Source organism: Microtus oregoni, unplaced genomic scaffold (assembly GCF_018167655.1).
Source record: "Microtus oregoni isolate MIOR12 unplaced genomic scaffold, Mior012 000011F_ref0000422, whole genome shotgun sequence".
Classification (NCBI taxonomy): Eukaryota; Metazoa; Chordata; class Mammalia; order Rodentia; family Cricetidae; genus Microtus; species Microtus oregoni.
The window spans coordinates 31,650,662-31,678,073 of NW_024543070.1; the positions used below are offsets into that span (position 1 = coordinate 31,650,662).

The following is a 27,412-nucleotide window of genomic DNA, read 5'->3' on the forward strand; positions in this document are numbered from 1 at the left end:
GAAATATCACTCCCTAGAAAGGCCTTCATCTACCCTGCCCGTCTTGATCGTTTCCATTAGTTTGTGTTCTTTTCTCCTTATAAGATAGGGATGATGTGTTCTGAGAGCAGGGGCATTTTGACCTTTACTCTTCGCCACATTATCTGTAGAAAAGCATCTGCATGTAAAGAATATTTAGTAAATGTTTGCTGAAGACATTAATAAATAGCCATCAGTAATGACCAAAATCAGTGATAGAACTCGCACCTGTGTGATGCAGGCAAGACAGGTGTAGTGTTGTCTTCTGGCAGTGTCCTCCAGCATCCTGTGGGCTGCTCTGCATCCACTTCCCAGACCTGGCCTCACATTCCACTGCACTGGTGTCCTACTGCTCTGAAGACATCCCCAGCCAGTGCCCTGAGGTCTCTGCACTGGCTGTTCCTGCTACTGCTGCCTGCATGGTGTCCTCACTCATTGCAGTCTCTTCTCTGCTTGGAGGTCATCCACTTGGCCATTCAGAAAAAAGGCATCTTCCCACCTCTGTCAGAACTCATCACCTTCATAATCCCCTCACCCCAGTCTTCATTTCCTTACCTCCACTGCCCTTAACTTTTGAGACAAGAAGCAAGTTTTATTGTGTGTGGTATGTGCTCTCTGAGTGAATAGCTTCTGTTCCTAGGACCCATAGCAGGCACAGCTCTGCCTGGTGTGTAGTAGACACGCAGCAGATGACAAGTGAATGGACAATACCCTTGGGTACAAAAGGGCAAAATGCTAAAGATTGAATCTTAGGTTATCGCTTCTGTTTGTTTTAGCCAAAATGCCCCCAGACACAGACCTGTGATTCAGCGACTGGAGACACAGTGGCAGGAAAGAAACAAGTTTAAGGCCAGTTTGGGAAACTTAATGAAACCCTGACTAAAAACAGGCTAGAAAAACAACTGAAAATGGCTTGGATGTGGTTTGGTGGTAGAATACTTCCCCAGCATGCACCCTGTCCTAGGTTCAATAATAAGTACCCCTAAAATATGTAAATAAATCAGCCTAATATGTGCATTCTTTCTGAAAGGAAAAGCCAAGGACACAGCTCCAGTAATGCCCTCCATGACGGAAAACCAACTGGCTAAGGTTCAGAAACACATAGTTATCTTTTAAATATATAGATGCATATTTAACATATTATATTAAATATAATTTAATATATTTAATTTAGCTATTTAAAATACATGTGCTAATACATACTTTTATTTACCATATATATATGTATACACTCAGACATACATATAGTAAACAAAATTATATATGCATTAGTACATAACTGATTTTCCAAAAACTTAAAATATGTCATTTTGGACAAGTTTGTAAGTTTATTTATCTGAAGCCAAAAGGAAATCAAGGCCTCCATAACTGTTACATCTCAACAAACAAACCTTCAATTCCCATTTTTGGGCAATTGCATATTCTCGGTGTGGCTCCAAGCAACCTCTCATTGGATGTTCATGAGTGTTGTGAGTTCTGAATGGTGACTGCGCTGTCTACTAGAAGGTGCCTGTATTTCCTGAATCTAGAACATGGGAGGAGATAGATTAATATGCATTTCTAGGAGAATAAGGTACTCATAGACAGAAGCAAGAACTCTGAACTCTTGTTATGCTAGAGAGGGTCCCTGTGCCCCTGGTACTCAAGAATCTACATCCAAGGTGGAAACAGGCACAACTTGTTTAAAAACACTCATAACCTATTGTCTGTAGACTCTACCTATTGTCATGGGCAAGTATGTTTTTCCCCTGACTCCATGAAGCAATCCTACTCCGTCTTAGTAGGCAAATGAATTGAATAGCCCCTTTTTTGAATGAAGAAATACAATAGCCGATAAACACATTTTTAAAATGTTCAACCTTTAGCCATTGGGGAAATGCAGGTCAGAATGAAACTGGAATTGTTGCTTGCTCCAGTCAGAGTGACTGTCATCAAGTAAACAAGGAGCAATAAATGTTAATAAGAGAGCTAGGAGTAAGGGACGGGATGCGGGAGGACTAAGCATATCCCACTCTAAGAATGTGGCTGAGTCCAGCCACTATGAAGTCAGTAGAGAGTCTTCATCACAAAATGTCCAGAAGATCCAACTCCTTACAGACATTCACCCTAAATCATCAAAGGCAGCATGGAATAAAGACTCCTGTACCAGTCGTATTTGTTGAGGCAGTGATGGCCAAGTCATAGAATCTCCTGGGTGCCCAACAGCAAACAATGGGTAAGCAAAATGTAGTGTATATACATAGTGGAGTCTCATTCATTCAAACAAAACAAATCCTGTCACCTGTTGGAAAAAAAACATAGAACATGGGATGACTAAGTTAAGGGTAAGAGGCTAGACTCAAAAACAGCTGCCATGTGTTTCCTTTATGTGGAAGACAGAGAGGGTAGAGAAGAATTGACATTAAAATAAAAAGAGAGTCATTTAAGATGCACATATGGAGCCAGCAGTGGTGGTGCACATCTTTAATCCCAGAACTCAGGAGGCAGAGGCAGGTGGATTTCTGTGAGTTCAAGGCCAGCCTGGTCTATAAGTGCTAGTTCCAGGGCAGGCCCCAAAGCTACAGAGAAACCCTGTCTCAAAAAACCAAAAAATAAAAAATAAAAAAGGCATACCTATGGAAAAGGGAAAAGAGGAAAGGTAGAAAAGAAAATAATACAAGACACAAACACGATCAAAATACACTATATGCATTGATTAACCATCAAAATGAAACCCTTTACTTTGCATAGTTAGTACGTGCTAATAAAAAAATCTTACTTTAAGAAAACCAGTCTCTTTAACATTTGTATGTATAGAAAAAATTTAAAGGAGCACTTGCATTTTAAATATGTAAGTAATAGGCACATTTAAAGTATGATGCAGTATTAAAATTATATATGAATTTCAGGGACACTATCATTGAACACTCAGGGACTCGGTAATTATTTTCTGGTTGGCTGAACACACCTATTGAAAGTCAGTAGAGTGAAATGCAGAAGAGCGTGGGTCCGGGTCCAGACATTCCCATGTTTGAAGTAGAGTTGTGGTATTCATTAGCTGAGTGTGACCTTCAACAAGTGACGTAACCTCCCAAGGCCTCAGTGTTTCTCTTCGACATAAGGGGTCTGAGCAACGTCTGATCCACACACAACTAAACATATAAAATGAAGCATGCAAATAAATATAAGTAGAGACATTATCTGTTTTACTGTACACTTTGTAGTATCATTAATTGGTCAACACATTTTATTTTCTCTTTACCTAAATGGGAACAAATGAATAGCAAGAGCTAAACACACATATTTTTAGAGATATAATGCCAGTAAGCACAGAAACATAATTTTGGATTCAATTTAACATGGGGCACATGGTCAGTGGTAAATGGTGGCTATTATCACAAAAAGCAACACTTTACACAAGGAGAATCCAATGCCCACTTCTCAACCAACTACAATTTTGTGCACAGCATCCTGAAGCATTTTATTGAAGTGGTTCAGGGAGGGGGTGGAAGACTGTGAGGCTGAGATTTATATGGCTTTAAAATCGTGGGAAAACAATTAACAGGTAGAGAGTTCATTGTAGCAGAGACCCAGCTTGTAGCAACCGCTGACATCTGTTTTATGTGTGATCAGTCATTCTGCAGGGTCAATACTGTGACTAGCTCTCTCCGAGTTTACAAGTTCGTAGCATCATCCCACTGCTTTTTACTTGTTTAATTTAAAATATTAAATATCAGCAAATGTTTTATTCAATTCCTCAAATTTCAGAATAAAATTTCAGGTGCTAGGCATGGGAAAAGCAAAAAAAAAAAAAATGGTATAAACTGCTTTAGACTTAGAGACCCATAGAAGCTCTCCCTCGGGTGACCAGAGGATTTTGTTCTATGATTTTCTGGCTTTCTACCCCATTTTTCCTTCTAGCACGACTCGTTTGTGTGAGATAAAGCTAAGACTCCTCGCGAAGGGCCTTATAAACATGTGTTCTTCGATTTTAAATCTGATTCGAAAGTGCCTCTCTCCTGCTCCCTGAGAGTAAAGTGACCTTTTTAAATGGAGGGAAGTGGCTTTAGATGACAGGCTTGATAAATGCGGTCGTGCTCACTCAATAAAATAAGGCCCAGTGCATTTGAGGATAAATCAGTGGAATGTGCAGCCCCACCTGTCTGTCTCCATCATTCATTTCCACTGTCACTTTCACAGTGGCTGATGGATCACAGTTGCTGTAAAATTAGACAGCCTTTAATCTCATTTCATCCTGATTAGCTCCTCTGCCCCTTTCCCTCTAACTCACTGACTGACACGCTAAAAACTCAGGGCGGGCTGTGCGCGAACACGGAGGACCCACCTCCTCCGCCACCTGCTCGTGCACACACACAGGTGTCCACCACTAGTGTAGTCTGGGAAGGAGAAGGGGTGGCCTTGGGGTGACTTAAAAGAGAACGGGTGTGTGCCGGGTACACTGGATCGCTGGCTCTTATTCCTTGTCCTATTTGCTTGTGCTTTCCTTTGGGTTTAATCAGAAGTCAAAGGAGTTAGAGTTCTTTCGAAATTGAAACATTGATCAAATATTTTATTTGTAATAAACTTGGAAGCATTTAACGTTCAATGATAATCTCAAAGAGTCAATTGGGTCTATTTATAGCCTTCCATTTCACAGCAAGAATTCAGAGAGAGTCATAATTCAAGAATGCGAATACTGAAATGCCCAACCAAGAAATATATTATGCAAAATTATCAAACAAAAATGAAAACATGAAGAAAAAAAGAAGAGCATCACAAGCCCATTCCATCAGGACTTTAAAGAACTTCTTTGCCCTGATTTAGGGGAGTTGGTAGTTAGCATAAAGCAATAGCTTCATTTGTTTGCACAAATCGTAACAATAGAGGTAGTCGAATGAGAAAGAGGCTTAAGAATAAATCGTGTATTATTTCCTTCACTTAACTTTTGCCTGAATGGAAACAAAAACGCACAGCAGGGGCAAACACAAGTACTGATACATTTTGAGAGGTTTTGTTTTATTATAAGGCTGACCTATGGTTAAAGAGAAAAAATACCAATTTTTCATTTTTGAAAAAGATTTGGACGCAGGGATAATTAAAATTTTAAAGTAAAGTATATGAGCCATGATGGCTGACCACGGAGTGGGTTAACCCAGCAGCTAGCTTCTATTTCTGCACAATGCCACCTGGAACTAGCTGCATGCAAGGGCAGGTGGTGCTTGTGTGAGTTCACACAGGTCAGGGGACACTATGTCAAGCTGGAGTAGCCAGTCACAGCACATGATGGGGTAATCCAGGCCCCTTTCTGGTATGATGCAAAAGGTATCTTCATTCAAAGTACGGCGGTTTTATTTATTTGACTTTTAAGACATAGCTTCAAAACATAAGCAAACTTAGTTGTTCAGTGAACCTAATAGACCTACACCAAAGAATTCAAGTCATGGTTCAACAAGATCTATCAGTAGATAGCATTCTCCAAAGATTAAAGTGAGGACTGGGAGGTCTAAGGACATCCTTAAGATGCCAAAGTCCCCGATGTAATTCCGAGATTCCACAAGCCACTTTAGAACCCTTTTCTTTAACCCCTAGATCAGGTATATACATATGAATACTTTTTGTCTTGTGTCTGTGACTTCAGAGGAAATGCTTATTCACAGTAAATATTAATTAACTAATAAATCAGAATTCCTACACCCTCTTTGTAGTTTAGTAAGAAGCTTAAAGGATGCACTTATAGAACTTTCCCCCAAGTTCTCATCTGAAAGCCATGCCTGGTTCTTACTGTGTTTTTATTTATGTACATTAGCCAGTATAAGTCATCTCTGAGAGAGCTAGGAGACAATTAAAGTAAAATGACATGTGGGATGTGTGCATAACCCTCAAAATAAGTCAGGTATAAGATAGGTTCTTGTTTTCCCACAGGTATACAATAAGCTCGCTCCCTCCCTCCCTCCCTCCCTTTCTCCCCTTCTTTCTTTCTCTCTCTCTCTCTCTCTCTCTCTCTCTCTCTCTCTCTCTCTCTGTCTCCCCCCCCACTCCCCGCACATTGGCAAAGGAGCTCAGAGTAAGAATTGGCCGGGATTCATATTGATTTCCCACTGCACTGGTTTCTTAAGTGCTCTGTTGATCCGTGTCAAGCAATAAGTTCCCTGCCTGAACAGGCACTTCACCTCCCCATTTGTCCTCACCTAGATTTAAGGTGCCCATATGATGAGCTGAACAAGGACATCATTTTTCCTACTGGTGTCACTGGGCCCAAACCACTGCGTGTCATATGATAGCTCATGCTGCAAACGTCTACAATCACCCTGTGATATTATCCCAGCAGAGACCAGCGCTGCCCAATACCAAAGGTGACAGCAGCAGCCTGCTCTATACCTCTTGACTTTCCAAGGAAATGCAAACAACAGAGAAACCTGGCTTTAGTGGGTTTGGGAATGAGAGCCCGCTTCACGGCCTCTGCAGCCGGGTGCAGACAAAGAGTGGAGGAGAATGGATAGATATGATACTCCTGATAGTTTTCCTCTTTGTTCCACAGGAGCTCTGATGCAGATAGATGGAAAATGTGTGAGTGTGTGCTAATGACATTGTACAGGAAATTAAGCATATACATTTGGAGGAGGCATTAAATCAGCAGGACCTTAATTTAAAAACTTAAAACTGTATGGAAATTCAGCCTGCTCAACGCTGTGGAGTAGAAAGTCACACAGCACCCTGGTCTGTTTGTGGAAAGATTGCCAGCAAATGGTCCTACATTATTCAGAGTTACTTCTCTCAGGAAGTAGCTGCCAGCCCTGACCATTTGGGAGTGTCAGTCATTGCCATAGAAACCTATCCCCCCCCACCCCCACCATTGGGTAGATGAGGAGAGCTCCAGGACAGAAAGCAGCAGGCAGGCTGCTCTTGACTAGAATAACACGATGCAAAATTAATCAAAAGAGGTTGGGCTTGAAACTGCCGGGAACACACCACTGAGCCAGGGTGTGTGACTCGTAGGAGCTGTGGGTAGCCATGTGGTTGCCTGTTGACGGAGTCTCATGTTTTATACACGTTGGTGAAGTACATAGCTGGTAAGCTGAGGTACTGGAAAGTTTTACATGTCCTTTTTTTCTTGATTCCAGTTATGCCTTACAACAGTGCCCACCACTGCGTTGTAGAGGTAGAAAACTTCCTGTTCGTGTTGGGTGGAGAGGACCAGTGGAATCCAAATGGTAACTATTGAACGGTTTTAATTGTAGCTGCTTTGTTCAACTGGGCAACAAAATATCTGAGGCCACTAACTTTAAAGAGAAAAGGTTCATTGAGGTCATGGTTTGGGAGGTACTGTGTGCTTCAGTTCTGATGGGAGCAGTGGATGGTAGCCCTGTATCACAGAGTGAGCAAAGAATCATTATAACATCAATGGTGGCAGAGAAAGAGAGAGGATAAGCAGGGTCTCACAATACCTAAAGACATGGCTCCAATGAACTTATGACCTCCCATACAGTCTACCTCCTAAACTTCCGACCTGTAAATACCGTCATCTTGTGAAACAAAGCTTTTCCACGCAGATGAGCTTTGGGTCAACCGCTCCAAGAGACCACAGCAATGTTGAACAAGTACACACTGTAAAGGGATGCTGTCCAGTTCTTTTATACTTAGCGTTGAAAATATGTTTCTGTGCAACACAGGCAAATGAAAGGTCATGGGGTTGGCTGATGGAGGGCGGGAGGATACTCAAGGAGCTAGTTGAGGACATATGTAACAGAGCATTCAAGTGCCAGTTCTCAGGGGACTTAGCTTCACAGTGATACCCAGCCCTTGTCCTTATCCATCCCTGGGGAAATGCCACCAGCAGAAGCAAGGACTCCCAGGGGAAGGTTGAGTTAGTTGCAGCTGTTCAGATCTTCACCCATTACTCTCCTCCCACTCTGTCTATATGAGAACAAGGTTGCGATAAGCATATTCTCTCTCATACAGCTCGGAACCCTGCTTCAAGTTCTTTTGCAGTAAGTAGGACCAAAAACTTAGTGCGCCTACTGTCTTCTTGGCAGTTTTTATAAGTGTGTCTTCCATAGGTTACCTGCCATCTTTCCTATAACTGTGATGCCTTCCTAAATGAAAGAAAACCTTTTGGTACACATCCCAAATCGAATATGAAAACACTGTGTCTTGCAGAATATGCAAAATGATTGTGATTTGTTTTAGAAAGCTTGCAAGTGAGGGAAGAGCCACAGTTGTAGCCTTCTGTGTTACAGTGATAATTATAACTAAGACACCATAAACCAGCTTGCAGGTACACATTTTTACTTTAAAACCTCAGAACATCACACTGAAATTAAATATACTGTGTCTATTTTACTGTGAATGCTCTCTTTCAGCATCTGCACCAAGGCAAATTGTGTAAAAATCATAACATCTGCTCCCTCTAGAAAATCATAAAAGAAAATAAGTCAGACTGCCCCCTATTAAAAAAGAGGGAGACCACTCAGTCAGTTAAGTGTTGGTCATGTAAGCACGAGAACCTGATTCAATCCCAAGAAACTAGATTTAAAAAGAAAGAGAGGAGAGAAAGGAAGGAAGGAAGGAAGGAAGGAAGGAAGAAAGAAAGAAAGAAAGAAAGAAAGAAAGAAAGAAATGTAGCAATGCTGTAATCCCAGCACCAGGGATAAAGAGACAGGGGGATTCCTAGGGGTCCCTGGCTAGTCTATCTAGCCTGCCTGGTAAGGTTAAGGTGGACAGTACCAGAGGAATAACAGATGAGGTTGTCATTTCATATCCACATACAAGTGCACACACATGCAACCCCCCCCACACACACACACATACAAGATCCCTTACGCAAAGAAGATGCTTTCAAGTTCTATATCTTTGTTGTATTGGAAGTGTATAGAGTGCACAAGTAATCACATCGCAAGCCACTGGATTTATATCAGCAAAGAATCTGTTCTTGAGAGGCTCAGATTAAAGCTACAACCCAAGACCCACAAGACTACTTAGCCAGGAAAGCTCTTGGCCAAGCCTGATAATCTGAGTTCAATCCCTAGGACCAACAGGTAGAAGGAGAGAACTGATTCCCACAGGTTGTCCTGACTTCTGTAAGTGTACCATGGCATGCACACAACACCCCTAACACACACACACACACACACACACACACACACACACACAATTAATCAATCAATCAATCATTTAAATGTTCTTTAAAAATTTAAAACATGAAAAGAAAAACTTAAGAAGTCCTATTTCCGACCACAATGTACTTTCTGGACACTCTTCTACAGGTCTCTGTTAAAATTATCAATCTTCCCCACCACAGCTTGGCTTTCAAAAGCAAAACGAAAAGAAAACTTATGAGTCTACACGTATGAGTCTTCCCTTAAAAAAAAAAAAAAAGACAGCCTCACTATGCAGCCTAGGCTATCCTCAAACTCATGAATGGCCTGCCTCAATTTCCCAAGTGCTGGAATTACAGGCATGAGCTATGATACCTGTCTTTTTTTTAATTTTATTTTCAGTGTTAGGGCTTAAACCCAGGGCTTTGTTGATGCAATGAAAATACTTTGTCACAGTGCTAGCATAGCCAGTCCAAGTGTTACCCTCCTCCAAAACTGATGAAACCAGCTCCTGGGAGGTGCTCGGCATGATGGCTTGGTTGATCAAGTGTTTGCTGTACAAGCCTGAGGACTCAAGTTTGACCCTGAGGACTCATATGAAAGGCGAGGCCTGGTGGTGTATGTTTTTAATTCTAGTGCCGGGGTTGGATTGGAGAGGGGTGGTCTCTGGAGCTCACCAACCAACAAGCCCAGCCTGTTCAAAGCCAGGCTAGTAAATAAACCTGTCAGAAAAAAGGGGAAGGGCATTGGGGAAGCAATACCTAAGCTTGACCTCTGGCTTCTGCACACATTTTACACACATGCACATATGTGTGAGCAACACGCATGTGCGTGCCCACATACACACACACACATACACACCACATCTGCTCCATAAGCATAGGCCAGAAAACATAACTTCTTATCTTGCTTTTCAACTTAGAATCAAAAATATCTCCAAGAGAACTAGTCTGGAAGTTGGGGAAAATTTAGAGGATATTCCTATCAATAGTCAAGAGGATCAAGATTTTGTCTTTGAATTAACTGAGAAACCCATACTACACCATTGGAATATGCTGATTTCACTCTACCTACCCGGAAACAAATGGCAGCCAGGATTAAAATCCTGCATGAACACGCTCTGGCAGAAAGACTCATTAATCCACAATCACACTTTGAGCTGGAGCCGCTCACTGGAACCTCAGAGCACAACATAGGAGACTCACATGGCACATAGGAAACACTCCATGTCAGCCCAGAGTGCCAGGGCATGGGGGGCGCGTAATCAGCATCACTGATCATGCCAATCAATGTCCCTTCTCCGACTTAGCTGCTAGGAAGCTCAGAAGGCAGTTTTAGAAGAGCTTATATATGTTGCATGTTAATTTCAGTGTTAACCCAGTTACAGACCTGGCATCTCTGGCTATCCATAAAATTCCTTTTTAAAATCTTGGAAACTTCCAAATGGAAATTTGGCTTCATTAAACAGAAGGGAACTGGATATACCAGCGGCAAGTAAGCTAGCCTTTGGTTCCCCTTGTCAACTAGGAATGTATTACAACTAAAAAGCACTCTAACAAGTCATTGGCTGGCGCCTTCCCCAGGTGGAAGGTAAGAGCAGCAGGCAAGGCAGCCTATTCAGTGAGAGCTGTACCTGTGGCCATGATCAGCCAACATTACAACTAAGACGTGGCTGCATCTTTTTCTAAGGGACCTGGGCTATTTGCTCTAACTGTTTACCACAGTTCCATAAATACTTTGCACATACCTACACATTCTTCCCATCTGCCCAACCACAGTAGACTCTGCTAGAATTAGCAGTGATAGTTGATAAGCACTCAGTATTTCAGTCAGAAAAAAAAAATGCTGAAATTTCAATGAATCCTCAGAAGCACCTGTGAGTCAGAATCTATGGTAGCCTGAGTTTTTCTATGTGCAGAGGGAGCCTGAAGAGTATCCTTGTAGGGAAACACCGCCCATGACAGGAAAGGAACTGATTCCATGATAGGTTTGTCTGAGTAAGTATTTCTCATCCATATGGTCAACTGCGGTTTAAAAAAACAACAACAACAACAAAAAAAAAAAAACCTGTGATTCGCCCTTAGTCTCACCAAGAGCTGCAACAGTGGGAAGAGTCTCCCACTTGCTCACAAAAAGCTCCAGTCATTTCACATCTGAAAACACTGAGAGGACTTGAACCTCTCAGAAATGTGCGATTTTCATATCACCATGCCCTGTGCAACTAAAACTAATTCAGAGAATAAATACCTGGTGCTAATGTAAAATATTTTCATGTAATAACTATATGAGAGAGCAATTAAATATATGGCTCAAATGTTATATGCATATATATCTGTCTAAACATGAGAACTCAAGTTCAATATCTATTCATATGAAAATGGTTCATGAGAGGTGTATCTTGAAAAAATAAAAAATTTTGAATTCCAGATCATGCTCATATAACATAAGGATGTTCTTCATTGAGCAGAAATACACAATTCTATATATTGGTGGTCTTGATTTCAAGACCAAAAGTGGAGGTCAGAAAACATAAATTGCTGGACCAGCTAGCAGTGTACACACAAAGTCTTCTACTAAACTACTTTGGAAATGTTACTTCCTATCAGCTTGCTTCACATCCTAGCAATAGGGATGTATTTAATATGCATATGTGCTTTTGGAATATAGGTAGATAGATAGATAGATAGATAGATAGATAGATAGATAGATAGATACTTGATCTACATTTACCACTTTTAACTCCCCAAACAACTCAGAGGGGATTTTCCTCCCCAATTCTGTTCCTCTGTACCATTGACTAAAAACTGTCCCATTTCCTCACTTATTAATAATCATCACTGGTGTCTGGTGATGGGGCATCTTCACAAGATGAGAAGCGAAGGGAGAGTCAGAAAGAAAATGAAGACCTCAATGTGGTAGGGCAAGCCTGTAATCCCAGCACTAAGGGGGGGGGGGGGAGGATGCAGGGTTTGAAGCCAGTCTAGACTACTCCTGAGACCCTTCTGGAATGGAAGATGAAGGCAAAGAGGGGAGGGGAGAGAAAGGAAAGACAATGGGAATGAGAGAGAAAAGAGAAGAGAGTAGAAAGACTGGAGAAGATGGGAAGAAAGGAGTGGGGACGAAAAAGGAAAAGGATGGAAAATGGAAGGGGAAATAGTAGGGAGAGGCAGAGAAGACCGGAGAGAGGAAGAGAGGAGAGGAGACAGGGACTAGTAATTATAGGAAAGGATGGAAGAGGGGAGGGAGAAGATGGATAGAGGATGGAGAAGAGGGAAGGAGAGTTAAAATAAAATTCCTCATGTGTAGCCACCCCTCAAGCCCTGAGAAGACGCTCAACTGTAAGCCCCAGGAAAGTAAATAGCAAGCCCACTTTTTCACTTTTATGAGGCTCATTATCTCATCTGCCAACCTCAAAACTCTGCCCTGCTTATCTTCCCAGTCCTCCACCTGTACCTCTCTCATGCCACCATCCCTGCCTCTGGAGGTGCTCTCTTAACTCATACCCTTTCAAACAAGACTGTCCTGAACCTTCCCTGGGAGTCAAGTTCACTTCCATTCTTCCAGAAATGAAGGTTTCTGGATTGTGCCACTGCTGCCCAGCACACAAAACCACTTCTCTGACCCATTAACAGACATGGCAGACCCTTTGTTCCAACCAGAAATTCTTCATACAGAAACAGTCTTACCCATGGTAGGTGGGTTCTGACTCCTGTGGACATTTCTAGTCTTTAAATGCAGTTTGGAATTAACCTTGAAACTGGAGTACCAAAAATAATACATTTATCTTCAAGAAAATTATGACAAATTTACCCTCCCCCAGAAAATATCACTCAAAATATCCAGCTGACTCTGGATAGTTTTTACTTGAGTTGGAGCCTCCCTATGTGCAATATCTGGGTCATCCTTACCGTCTTTATCTTTCTGTGGGTCACCAGCTAAAGTTCATTTATCATCAGTTGTCCTGAACTACCAACACTTCCGCATGGGAATGAACTCCTAATCACATCCATGCAACCCCTAAAATCTTTTGAGTGGTTTTATGAGTTTCTCGTCTGCTCAAAACCAGGGCATCTTTTGAAAAGACCACTTCCCCAGCCAGTGACCCTTTCTAGAAAGGACCTGGCTTCTCCCTTCCACACACTACTAGCCCATTCAGTGATGAACTTATTACTAGATTAATCCATTGATTTCATTAGCACCCTTGAGATTCAATCTTCTCCCAGCAACACTGCCCATTGGAAGCAGGAGCCAAGCCTTCAACACATGAACACCTGAGGATAAGTCAGATTCTCACTGTGTTTTCTTCTTGATGCTCTTTCTATTCAAATCTAAGGTTTGTTTCTTGGTCCTGTTTGCCAGCTCAAGAACTTTACATGATTTTTTGAGCTTAAAACATTAAAAATGACCTCCGAAACACCCCCTTTTTGTTTTGTTTTAAGATAGGGTATCTCTGTGTATCCCTGGCTGTCCGGAACTCTCTCTGTAGACTAGGATAACGTTAAACTTAGTGATCTCCCTTCCTTTGCCTCCTGAGTTCTAGGATTAAAAGCATGCACCCCCACCACCTGGCAGCCAAAACACTCCCTTGATGCCATGTCTTCTAGTTTAGTCTTCCATTGTCTTCAGAAGTCCTAGGAATCATTATGCACCTCTTACCTCTGTGTCCCTATATATGAGTCTCTCCTGAGTTGTTCCCACTGACTTTACCCAGCACCAGATCACAGAAACAGCACTTGTCAAGGCCATGCACTCACTGTCTCAGCTACTTCCTTCCTTCTTTCACAAACACTAATTGGCTTTCAAAATACCATGCTTTCTTTTGTTGTTTTATTGTTTTCCCTACCCCAGAAGTCACTCTTAAGACTCCTTACATTCCAATTCCATCCTCTTTTCTTAAATAGTTCCATCTAGTCCTGTACATTTAAATAGTAACTCCAAGCTAATGGCTCCCAAGATTTGCAGTGGTAGCATTATCCAGTAGCTAGATTAGCAGTTGCCTTGTTTTGATATCCTATAGGCTTCTCTGGGTTAAGTACAAAGATGACTTCATAACGTCTGGCCTTAGATTATAGTTAATCCCTGCTAAATCTTTGTCAGCCCAACAAATCGTGTGACGTAACCAGCTAGTCCCTCAGGCTAAACTCAGACCGCCATCCTTAGTGACACACTCTCTCTTGCACAAAAGGAGATGGTATTTGACCAAGTTCGTAAAATAGATTTCAAACTTGACCATATCTCAACCATGTGTGCACATACATGTGTATGCTCTGCTTATTTCTGGGGCGGCATCTGGTACCCAGTGCCTAGTTACAAGCCATGTGCAAAGGCAACGTTTAGGGTCGAGGCCTCAGGTGTGAGTCGGTTACCACCTCTAGTATTACATGAAAAGCATAATATACTTTTTCACTTCCATTTCTTGCTTTGATGTCAATATGTATGCAAAATAAGATCCATTTTAATACCTTTGAAGCTCTAATGTGCTTTTTAAGCTCAACAGAGGGGATAAGCTGGCTAAGCAGCTCAGAAGACTCTCGCTTGCTCCAGTTCCAGCAAATGCACTTGTGTTTACGTCACAGCAACGGTGCATCTCCCAAATGCACACACAGAGCTCCTGTGATAAGCGTGACACAAGACTGATTGTCATGACGGATGTTATTTCCATGAGGGGACAAAAGTCTCTACTATATTAGGGTTCTTGGGTCAGTAAAAATAACTGCTAATAACGGAGAAGTAGGCATGCATTTTTCTTTATTTTCTCTTGTTTGCTGTTATTACTTTTCTAGAATATAGGTTTTTAATAATTTTAGGAAGAAAATTTATTTAAAATAAACTAACCAAAAATATCATACAAGGAATTCTCTAAATAAAGAAATTTTAGGCAATAGCTTCTTGCTTTTAAAACACAAAAATATCAAGATATAGGAAAAATTATACTAATATGCTGATTAAAAAGAGTACTTTATGAAGCACTTGGTTTTGCTATGGTTGATTGTGTTGAGTCTTTCCACAGCAATAAGAGAATGGGGAAAGGAAACACGTTCGAGGAAGTTCCTTCCTGTCTCTTAGGCTGTGCTACAGAGTCCTTTGACTTAATTCATGCTTCCTAAATCTGACAACAGAGGTTTTAAACATGGGTAAGTGTACAAACCAAGAAAGGGGTCTAGGTTTTAAATGTTTCAAATGTATTTTTACAGGAAAACATAGCACAAATTTTGTCAGCCGCTATGATCCCCGATTTAATAGTTGGATCCAACTTCCACCCATGCAAGAAAGGTAAGTGCTCATTTCTTTTGTTGGAGACTTGTGGGAATGCTGTACAGAAGCGTGGCTAAGGACCACTGGACAGAGTCCATGAAAGACACAAGGCAAAGTACTAACCTTGGTTCCCAAGTTGCATTGCTATCTTTACCAATGCAAAAAAAAAAAAAAGAATAAGTCATGTTTCTGTCTTAACATAGGAAGAAAAATAATGCAGCCTAACTTCTTGGACTTTAGTGATCACATTTTGGAAAAAACTGCCTAACCACCGGTTATGTGGTTATTATCAATAGTAATATATGTGAGTTCTCAAAACACAGAATGTCACCCTCACAGTGGTCTGCATGTCAACACAAAAGCTTTTATATTAAATATTGAAGTATTCAATATTAGCTCTAATATATAACTTTAAAACTGGAAATTTAACATTTAAATATATATTTAAGTTTAATATTGCAAGAATTCAAGTCATTTATATGTGCTTCTTTAAGAACAGGCCATTTATTAGCTTTAAAAAAGAGTCCTAGCCAGCCATGGAAGATGAAGGCGAGAAGATCAGGAAGCTCAAGGCCTGTCTGAGTTACATGAGACCCTGTCCCCCAAAACAAAACAAAAAATTGCCATCCCATTTTTTTATGCATAGTTTGTTTGCCCGAGTCTCTTAGCTGCCAAAGGGCAGCATGGATAGATATTTTCTTTCTTCTAGCTGTATTCAGTCATAATGCCATGTCTTTGTACACCTATGATAATGTATGTGTATGTAAGATTTTGAGCACTTGACTCTTTTGACATCTTTTTAAGTAAATTGTCCAATAAGATTATGTCAATAAACTACAGCTTACTTCCTCATCATCATCAAGAATTAGAGAAGAAGCCATCGGTTGTGTTTTTCTTCCTTATTCAGAAAATGAACTCCCTCCACATCTGTTTTATCATTCAAGCAGATTGCAGTGAGATCAAATTAGAGCCTTAGCACAAATGTCATATTAAAAGAAATCCTCATGAAATAGCATATATTCTAAAATGGGATTTCTACAGCAAGACAGTATAAATCTATTTTAAATGTAGTAAGAAGATCAATATCTTCCCACCTCACATACATGAATTAAAACTCGCTTAGATGGGCACAGAAGCGCGTGTTTACAATCCCAGCACTCAGAAGCCGGATGCAGGAGGATCACGACTTGGAGGCCAGCCTGGACTGCCCTGTGAGACCCTGTCTCAAATGAGGAAATAATCCTCTAAAATAATAAGATAAAAATGAGACTCTTTGAGGAGACTTCACATTATAAATTTAAAATATCTAGACGATATGTCAAACACCATGGGCTCATTTAAGCAAATCTCTCAGTCTCTCCACTGTGCCTCAAGAAACATCACCAAGTCAGTCCACATCCTCACAAACTTCCTGAGCCACAAGCCTCCTGCTGTCTTTCTCCAGAACACTCCATCCCTTTCTTGTGGGGGTGAGTTTCTAGTGACTGTTACTGAAACTGTCTTACTTTGTCCTTTAAAAAAACATTTTCTAGAAAGTTTTATTTACACAAGAATTGTCAACACATGTTTGAGATGTCATTCTCTCATCACCACCATCCCCTTTACTGGGGGCTACACACCATGATAATTAACCTTCATGCCTTCAGCTTGGGAAGCATAGCCCACGTCGCGGTCAATTATCTCACTATAGAGCCCCTAAGGATGGAAAGTATTGCTACAAAACCTAATTAGTAATTTTTTTTTAGAATGTGTATTGTTTACTTGATAGTCTATAATGACTTCCTCTGAGGCAGGGTGGCCTATCATGGCAAGGTCCTACTTAGATAATTTTTAGCAGCTCATTGACCTGACAAAAAGACCTGCTATGGTCTGTCGCCGCCTGGCAGCCACCATTGACAGGATGGACTGTTTAGCGTTTCTCATGAAGTCATTATGGTATATCATGTCAGGTCCTCAGTAAAAGAAGTTTTCTTTCTTTTTTTTTTTCCTTTCTTCCTTTTTTATTTTAAGATGTAGAACAATCAACCCAATACAGCAAATAACTCCCTCCGAGCTGAGTGGGAAAAAGCAGACCTCACCCAGCGGCCTTCTAGCACCATTTCTACTGCAGGCTGCGAGCCTTCACCCAAATGAGCGCACCTTCTTTCAGTGCCAGACTTCCATTCAGAACAATGGGCACTGGTGCTCTAAGTGATGGTTAAACATAGGAGGAAGAAACCCAAGATAGATGAGAAACTCAAGACCAGAGATACTTATTGAAACATTTAAGTTAATTTTACAAGACATAGATCATGAATCAAGCCAGCAGTTCCTCTTCTACCTGTTTCTATTATTTCTCTGCCAGACTGCTGAGACATTCTTATATGCGGAGAAGTTACCAGATTGACTGAGAATAAGAGAAATGTGTTGTGAGTCATCTCAGGGGTTAATCACCCTTACAGATCTGGGAACAGATTCCTAGGTTCTTTTACCTAATCAGATCTTCCAGCGAGGTCTACTAAAGCTGCTGAGTGCCCTTTCTGTTCAGCAGGGAGTTGGACATACAACCTCTAGGCTTACTCAACCATGGGTGAGCTCATAAATTCCATGCTTTCCAGCTATGAATTTGCAAGCAAAAGATTGAATGGAAATACAATTTTAAATGTACACAGTGGAAGTCAATGGCTGAAGGGCATGGTTGATTGATAAATAACCAGACCAGCTCAATACAAAAGATTTAGTTTTTAATAATTGAGGAAAAAGGGAAAACTTACACGACCAAAGATCCCACGAACACCAGGAGCACAGGGAACCAAAGGGAGGAAGAAACAAGCACACCTGGGTATTTTATCTGTTTTCTGTGGCCCCAGGGGGACACATCCTAAACACATGGAAAGCCCTGGTTAAACCCAGTGAGTCACAAAACAACACAAAAGGATGTGAAGCTAGGAAAGGGATTTGTAGGGAATAGGGGATTGGAGATGGGAGAGGGGAAGGGTAAGAGTAAACTGAATGCATCATACACGTGCATGGAATTGTCGATGGATACATTTAATAAGAAATATAGCAATAACAATGGATGCTGATTGTAACTGGATGTTTCTTGATCTGCTGGTCCCACAGCTGCTTTTAAAATAACCACTCAGAGGCTCAATATTAATTATGTACTATTTGGCCTATTAGCTCATGCTTATTATTAACTAGCTCTTACAACTTAAATTAACCCATTTCTATTAGTTTATATTTTATCACAAGTCTAATGGCTTGTTACCTCACATCTTGCTTCTCCAGCATCTGCTGTTGCCTCCCGTGACTCTGCCTTCTTTCTCCCTGTATTCACTTTGTCTTTCCTGCCTAGCTATATTCTGTCTTCTATGAAATTCTAGTCTAAATGGGAGTGGTTCTGTCTCTAGGAATCCTCAGACTGAATGGGGTCTCTACAAAACCGCAGACTGAATGCTAAGCTACTGTCTCCTCTTGTCTTGTATTCCTCTCTCCATCCAGCCATATCACTTCCCATCTCCACCTCCCTGGTGCAGGGGTTAAAAGTGTACACTACCACTATTTGGCTCTATTTCTTTTTTAGACTGATTTAATTTTGTGTAGCCCAGGGTGGCCTTGAACTCACAGAGATCCATCTACCTCTGTCTTCCGAGTGGTGGGATTAAAGGTGTGTACCATCACTTCCTGACATCTATGGCTAATTAGTGTGGCTAGCTCCTCAATCTGGTCTTCAAGCAACCTTTATTTGTTAAAGCACAAACAAAATATCATCATAGCTTATGAACTATTTTGGTTTTAAGATTTAGGATTTGATTCTGCAGCAAGAGAGGAAAGAATTGAAAACTTTAGAACAAGAAAAATGCTTTGATAATTTCTATTTTTAAAGTAAAATAGCCACTTCATATTTTGTAATAAAGAAGCATTTTTACCCCTTAGTCAGTCTAAAATATGAGGACAAAAGTTTTGGGAGCAACAACAGCCTTCTGTTTCACTGGCTGAGAAGCTAGAAGCTAACATGCCCAAAATATTCCCCAACTTAAGTACTATCAAAGAAACTGTGGGAGACAATATTCAGCTTGAAAAAAAATCTGATGTTTTCAACTTGATGATGTAAGTCAGCAATTCAAACTAGGTTAAGGTTACAGCAAGTTAGTCGTACACTTTAGGATAAATATAATTTAATGCATCTAGATGATCAATATGTAGGTATATAAATAGGTGGATGATAAATAAGTGATAGAAAAATGATTGATGACAGATATATAAATGATATAGATAGATAGATAGATAGATAGATAGATAGAGATAGATAGATAGATAGATAATACATAAATAGATAGAGATGGGGTATTGATAGATTACCCTGAAAGTTAAAATTACTTTTAAAGATCTTACAATAAACAGGGTTTAAAGTTTATTTGTAAAAGTTAGTAGTAAACTTTTGTAATCTTATCTCAAAAAATTTGCTAAATATTGCTCCTGGCAGTGAGAGCAAAAAGAAGTGAGAGGAGGAAGAAATGAACAATTTTAACTTACAACAATGTGATTCCATAAGGAATGTTTAATAGTCTTAATTTACTCCCCCACACCCCCCCCCCAAAAAAAGGATCACAAGCCAAGTGTGTCTTTCTATGGAGAGGAGGGAAAGGTCTAGTCTGGTAAACTCTAAGACTGTGGCAGGTATTCAGTGTAGACAGACCACCAAGCCCTTGTTCTGTGATGCGTTTCAGGGACACACAAGTTGGCCATGAGAGGGGATCTGGGGTGACTCACCATCATGTCAGAAGGGATTTCTACCTAAAAACAGCATTTTGAGTCAAGAGGTGAAACCTGCTGTTTTTTCCAATTTAGACCCTAAATCCAGTGTGTGTCTGGTGTTGGGAGTACAGGTGGATCATCAGAGGGGGTCCCACTGCCTGAAACAGAAACCAGTTCTGACAGGTTGACTTGGTGTCAGAGGGCAAGGACCCAGATCAAGTCAGAGGGCAAGGACCCAGATCAGATAAAAAGAAGAAACTGAAATGGGAACTAGAGAAGTGGAGTTCTGACTGCCGAAAGGAATGTCCTTGTTCTTCACACTCTCAACGGTCTTCGTGACTCATGTCATCTTCTGGATCAGTACAGAGAAGAACCCATGGTCTCACCTTACACTCTAGTCCAACTCTTTACTGCAATTAGTGGTTGGGGACTAGTAATTGAAGATGTGCTACATTTGTTTGTTAAATAAAATTAACGTGGGGTCAGGAGTCTGAGTCAGCAAAGAGTCAACAGAAAGTAGTAGGGAAGAACCGTGTGTAGCTAGGGTTCTCAAGTGGGGGCAGAGCAGAAGAGCATGCTGCTTTTGGGGAGCCTTGAACAAGGAGAGAAGGAGCAAGAAAAGAAGGGGCCAGCTACACAGCCACACAGTCAGACACAGAAAGGAGTGAAAATAAGAAATGGAAAAAGCCCAGAAACAAAAGGTAGATGGGATAATTTAAGAAAAGCTGGCTAGAAATAAGCCAAGTTAAGGTCAGGCATTTATAAGAAACAATGAGTTTCCATGTGTATTTATTTGGGAGGTGGGTAGCAAAGAGTCAAGAGAGGAAAACAACCAACTGCAGTCCGTAAATGATCCTTCAGAGAGCTCCAAACCCATCTCAGAACCATCTGAAAGAAGCACACTGACCTCTCTGTGGCCATGATTAAATGAGATGTGTGCCTTCTGAAGACGTGTGTCATTCTTTTCAACAAAACATTTTAAATTGCAAAGAAAAGAGAATTAAATGATTTTGACAGATCATATTCATTAGAAAGCAATTGGAATATGTTTATTCAAGTGGAAGAAGTCAGTGGACCAACTCTGTGAACCGTATTTTGCCACTTTTAAAATCCTAATTTTTACTTGGATGAGATTCACATGCACACACACACACACACACACACACACACACACACTATTACAGTTTCAGAATCCAAAAAATAACTTTCACTTTGGCTACCTTTAATTTTTTTTGTCCCACTTTTCTCCTTCTAATTCCTTCCATTGCTACTGTTTATCATGACCTTCCAGCCTTCCACAGCATATACATCTTTCAAAACTGTGGATGAGATGTAGAAAGGAGAACATGGTCAAAATATCAGCCTAAAATGGTCAATAATGGCTGTCAAGATGATAACACAGTATCGTCTCCAAACAGCGTTACACTTAAATAGTGATGAATCATCTGAGCAAACGTGACACTTTGGCCGTTGCTTCAGTATCACAAGCTGAGCATCTGTAATCTGAAATTCATCTAGTGTGATTTACATGTGACTTCAAATGACACGTTCACTGCAGAAAGAGAGAGAGAGACAGAGAGAGAGAGAGAGAGAGAGAGAGAGAGAGAGAGAAAGCACATTGAAAGCATTGTATAAAATCACCAGTACAGACGTTCATAACCAGTAGAAGTGCTAAGAATCAATAACTGTGAGTGCCCAGCCATATAAATGACATCAATAGCAACATCCCTCCCATCAGGGCTCAGGAAATATTGTTAAGGGTGGAGGATAGAGAAGACTGAGAACTGGAGGATAGGGAAGAGTACTATGAAATGCCTACCTTCTGAACATTGGTTGGCTGTTGCACATGCAAGCTCACAGTAGCTGTGTTTATCTTCTCAAGATCTGCAGAAGATCAAGCCAGGTGAAATTCTAGTATGGATGGAGAGGGATTTCAAAGCCCCAACCTGAGCTGAAGAGCTATTGGTAGCTATCAGCTAGGAGAAGTCACTTTTTTAGGCATGTGTCCCATAGTCCAATGGATGGCCCCATACGCCTGCACTAATTCAATTCAGTGGATTCTATATAAAAAAGTATACTTTGTGCATGTAAGTACTTGTTTAAATATTGAACAAAAAGTAAGTGTATAAAGTTCATATAAAACGGAAATATATTTTGTGTTTATCTGGGTCCCTTCCCCATCTTCTCTGTATATTTCTAAATATGAAGATTCCTGATGTCCAAAACATTTCTGGTCCTAAACACTAATATTAGAGCCTCAGATAATATTAGGAAGAGTTCATGAGAGCCAACTTTTAAAAACTTTTTATCCAGATAAAGATCACCTGACAGTTTCTGAGAACAAATACTGGGTGCTGATACAAGCACATGAACATATCTGCATATACCCTGTGAAGGTTCTCTTACTGTCTTCGTGTTACTGGAGAACAGTCTGAGGCTGATGGAAGATGTGCCATGTCAAAGGTCACACACCTAGTAAACCACACTAGACAGTCACGTTTTGTAAGTCACATTGTACATCAAGATGTCATGCGATTTCCCCCAGGTGTTTCAGTACTTAATACACACAACCTTGAAAATTCCCAAATAATACAGAGGACCTGATAAAAATGTTTAGCACTGTCCATATTATATTTGACACTGCACAAAAATCTTAGCATCAATTTTTATAGAATCTACTAATTAATCCAGTCTAAGTCGTGTCCTTCAGGGCCTTGACACTTAGCAATGATACTGATTCTGTACTGGACATGTGTGCCATCCTGGTCATCATAGGCCTGTCCATCGTAACTCTGAATGTCTTACACTTCTGAACCTTTCATCTTTCTTACTTCTCACCTCCGACTAGCTATGTCTTCCATCTTCTTCCATTAACACAGTTTCTATTTCACTTCTTTTCATTTCTTCTCCTGAAAGTATAAATCTAGTCTCTCAATATCACCTTCCTAATTCACAGCCTACCTCAGAATTGGTCACCTGTCCTTCCAATGAATTTCATACACTTTGCCTTTGCAAGTCTAGCGGGCAAACACTGTCTGCAGCCTTTCTTGAACAGAGAACTAGAATCATTCAGAAGCCTTTTTAGATAACAAAAGCTCCCTGGATGAAACTCCTGTAATCGCTGTTAGAAGAGTCAAATATATATATATATATATATATATATATATATATATATATATATATGTTAAAAATCAAATATATAGAAAGACTATACAAAGTTCACAAAAGTTATTCTATTTGCAGTTGTACTAGGAGGGGAAAAATGATAATTGAAGAGAAATTTTGATGATGCAGTTTTCTAATAAATTGGGAACAATGACCCTTGAAGGACCATAAAGAAAGTGAATGTCAAAATAATTTATTATTGTTACATTATCTACCTCATTTTTCACTGTGTCTTACTGAACTATGATATCCTTAGAAAGCACCAAATATCCCCAGCGTTAATGAACATTTTAGCAGTGTATCAAAAGCAAGGAGAGAAGACCAGACACAAAGCACTAGTTGCTGTCTCCTTTCTTAGTATTTCAACACCAAAGGTGCTAATCGGGTGGGAAATGACTAGGATTGCTGCGTAGGTTCTTGGATTTAGAAGGCAGATCAGTAATGGTCAAAGATTTGCAGCCCTCCCCCCTTTCACGGGCTGACTGAGTATCCCTTACCCATTGCAAAAGTGATGCCCCATAGATTTACTGAGAGCTGTTCCTTCATTATAGGAGAGCCAGTTTCTACGCATGCCGCTTGGACAAGCATTTATATGTGATTGGCGGGAGGAATGAAACCGGCTACCTGTCCAGTGTGGAGTGCTACAACCTGGACACCAACGAGTGGCGCTATGTGTCCTCTTTGCCTCAGCCTCTGGCAGCCCATGCAGGAGCAGTGCACAATGGGAAAATATATATTTCAGGCAAGCCATTTCTCTAGTTTTCTTTACAAAGCCATCGTTCAAGGCACTTCCTTGACTCCGATGTGTCTGTCTTTCACAGGGGGTGTGCACAACGGAGAGTATGTGCCATGGTTGTATTGTTATGACCCTGTCATGGATGTCTGGGCCCGCAAACAAGACATGAACACAAAACGCGCCATCCACACTTTGGCTGTGATGAATGATCGCTTATACGCAATTGGAGGGAATCATTTGAAAGGTGTTTTCTTGTTTGTTTGTTTGTTTGTTTGTTGGGGTTTTGTTTGATTCTGTTCCTATTCCAGTAACATTTGCATCACACACTCTTTGCTTCAGGATTTCTTGTTAGATCATCATAGCTAACTATGTAAAAACCATGTTGACCAATTACAATCTACTGTGTGCAAATTAACAGTACCCTGGAGCGAGCATTTATTGTGTTTTAATTCTGCAGATAGGATTATGTTTAAGTTACCATATGCACTAAAGAAATGAATAATGATGTCTAAGGGGAAGAAACGAGACCATTAATATCTGAAAAAGCACAATTTGTCGTAACAGGAAAACCAGTGAAATAAATTATTCCTTATCTCCAAAGTTGTAGTAATGAATTGTCCTCCAGAAAATTGTTTTTTGCTGCAATCATAAAGAACTGTTCTCACAGGTTCAGAGAGCTAATGTATGGATTTTTTTTCTTAAAGCAAAAATGTGGTATCTAAATTTAGAATTATTTCTTTTAAGTATTGCATATCAAATGATCTATGATTCTCAAATTGAATTGCTTTTTTATATAATTTAAGGCATTTTAAAATCTGTTCTTAGCTGCTTTCCTTCTCTGGATACGTTTATAACTGAGACCTTTTCCGATTGATGTGACCTAAGAATCATGCGGGTGTCTAGGTCACTGCCTTTGGTGGGAAACAGATTCATGGTACTGAGCTTTGCCTCACCTACTTTGGGCCTCAGTTTTCTCAACTCAAAAATTAAGAAACTGCTCTAAATTGAACTCTAAAATCTCCGCCAGCTCCTGAGTGTGACAGAAGCAGGCATACCTGGGGTATCAATAGTAAAATCAGTGTGCTCACTTATCTGACTGTAATATATGAATCCAAATGTAGGTTAGACATGGAAAGTTTTTCTAATCTGTATTTACACATAAATTTAATACAAATCGCACAGGCTAACTTTTATATCTATATTTCAAATTCACATTCAGCCAAAAAGATGATGCCCTAATGTGTGCCTCCTGCTCCTCTCCGTGCCCCTCGCCCCCACAATAGCAAAGGACTCTGTCTTCAACTGCACATGGTTCTTTTCTTTTTGCTCCTTTCAATTTCAGTGCCCCTTTTATTTCCTCACCTCGGTGTTCTCGACTAATTTTGTGGCTCTCAAAATAAAGCATACTTTCATTTCATTCTCCTAAGACTTTATCTATGTCTTAATGACTCTTATATTCCAGATTATATTTGGATAGGAAGATTGCACACTAACAGTCTAAGTAAGAGAAAGTGTGACTGTGCACACATGAGCATGGACAGACATGCATCAGAAGCATGTGACTGTGCACACAGAAGCATGGACAGTCACGCAACAGAAGCAGGGGGCCGAGGCTGTAGTTCAGATGGTCGTGTTTGCCTAGCATTCATAAGGCCCTGGGCTCAAGGCTAGCGTCTCAGAAAATGGGCATGGGGTTCGATTAACACCTATAATCTCAGCACTGAGTAGGCAGAGGAATCAGAAGTTTAGGATCATCCTTAACTATACACCAAATTTGAGGCCAGTCTGGTCTACATGAGACCCTGCCTCATTCATATATATTCATATATATGTGTGTTTATTATATTATTTAAATATAAATAACAATTATATACATAGTTTTGGGAGTCATAAAGACAAAGGAAGGTTATGGTTTGAGTCCTGCTTTGAAATAAATGAAATGCTGTGTCATCCCGCTCAAGACATACACTACAACATATCTGTAAAGGAGGGGTACTGACCCGGTCACTTTGTGAGACTTGTACTCAGCATCTATAGTACGTATGGAAGGAAGGACAGAGAAGGCACACGTTCCCCTGGCATTGACTTAGAACCGCAGAATCTAGAATCCTTCCCGTGTGCTCATTTTAACCAGGGGGAGTAATGGCAGTGGGCACATTGCTCTACTGTAGCGCACCAATCTGCGTCATTGTGTATAAGCAGCTAGCAGCCTGAAATGGCCTGGCTGCTTTCTCAGGAAGGAAAATTACTCCTTGGAACTTGTCTTCCTAACTATGACTGAAGAATCTGGATATTAGTTAATGTATGCCTATCATGAGTTAATGTATGTCTATTTGCTAGAAAACAGCCATAGCATGCATTTAAGTAAACAAAATATCATTTGAACACCCCCCTCTTTCTTCTATGTAGCCCAGGCTAGCCTTGAAACCATGATTCCCCACCCCCATCTCAGTTTCATGAGTGATGAGTTACAGCCATGTGCTCCCCCCTTCTACCTCTCAGATTTTTTTCACAGTTGGGTTTGTAACAAGGTCACCAAGAACAATGTAGGTTCTGGACTCTTCTGAAGGAGCCCTGCCTTTAGTTCAGGGATTAAAAAGCCTTGGTGGAACCTTCACGGTCACCTAGCAGATCCTGTCTCAAAAGACAAAGTGGGTAGGACCTGAAGACTGATATCTGAGGTTAACCTCTAGTCAACACAGACTCTCTCTCTCTGTCTTTCTTTCTTTCTTTCTTTCTTTCTGTCTGTCTGTCTGTCTTTCTCTCTCTCTCTCTCTCTCTCTCTCTCACACACACACACACACATTTTCTCTCTCTCACACACACACTCACATACACACACACATATGCAAACATACATATACACATATGCACACTCTCACACACACAAACATACATACACACACATACTCATGTATACACATTCACACATACACACATTCATACATACTCATACACACACACACAGGAAAGCAGAGAGGCAGCAAAGAGGAAGAAGACTCTCAGAGCTTAGAGCCCCAACTCCAAAACTTGACCCTTCAAAAAGTCTCTGCTCATCATTGAAGTTGTTTATATGTACTCAGATTCTAGGAAAGGCTTAAGACCCAGAACAATGAATTTTAGTTGATTGAACCATTTTGAGAGAGTTAAATATTCAAGAAAAGCAATATGGTTCAGCCTATAGATGTCTGAGTCCTGATGCCCATTCCTCTGCATGCAGATGTCATCTTCAAAACAAAACAGGCATGGGTGCTTGTAAAGCTAGTTGTGCTGACCATTGTTGTCTTAAATCTTTCAAAACAATGTACAATAAATCATTTTAATAGAGTCTACCCCCATGCAATCAACCTTGTGATACCTACTTGAGCATTCTTGATTGAGTTAATCCCAAACACCCAAAGTCTGTTGGAGTCTTTGGGAGTTT

At 40.5% G+C, this 27,412-nt stretch overlaps 1 protein-coding gene across 1 annotated transcript in view; it reads left to right on the forward strand.

The window, feature by feature from the left end:
* Positions 1–27,412, forward strand: part of LOC121453511 (kelch-like protein 14) — a 104,346-nt gene that overhangs the window by 72,188 nt on the left and 4,746 nt on the right. Inside the window, exons 3-6 of the mRNA XM_041660357.1 lie at positions 7,119–7,208; positions 15,287–15,365; positions 23,804–23,994; positions 24,074–24,232. Coding sequence (XP_041516291.1) covers positions 7,119–7,208; positions 15,287–15,365; positions 23,804–23,994; positions 24,074–24,232 — 519 coding nt within the window. The remainder of the gene's footprint in view (positions 1–7,118; positions 7,209–15,286; positions 15,366–23,803; positions 23,995–24,073; positions 24,233–27,412) is intronic.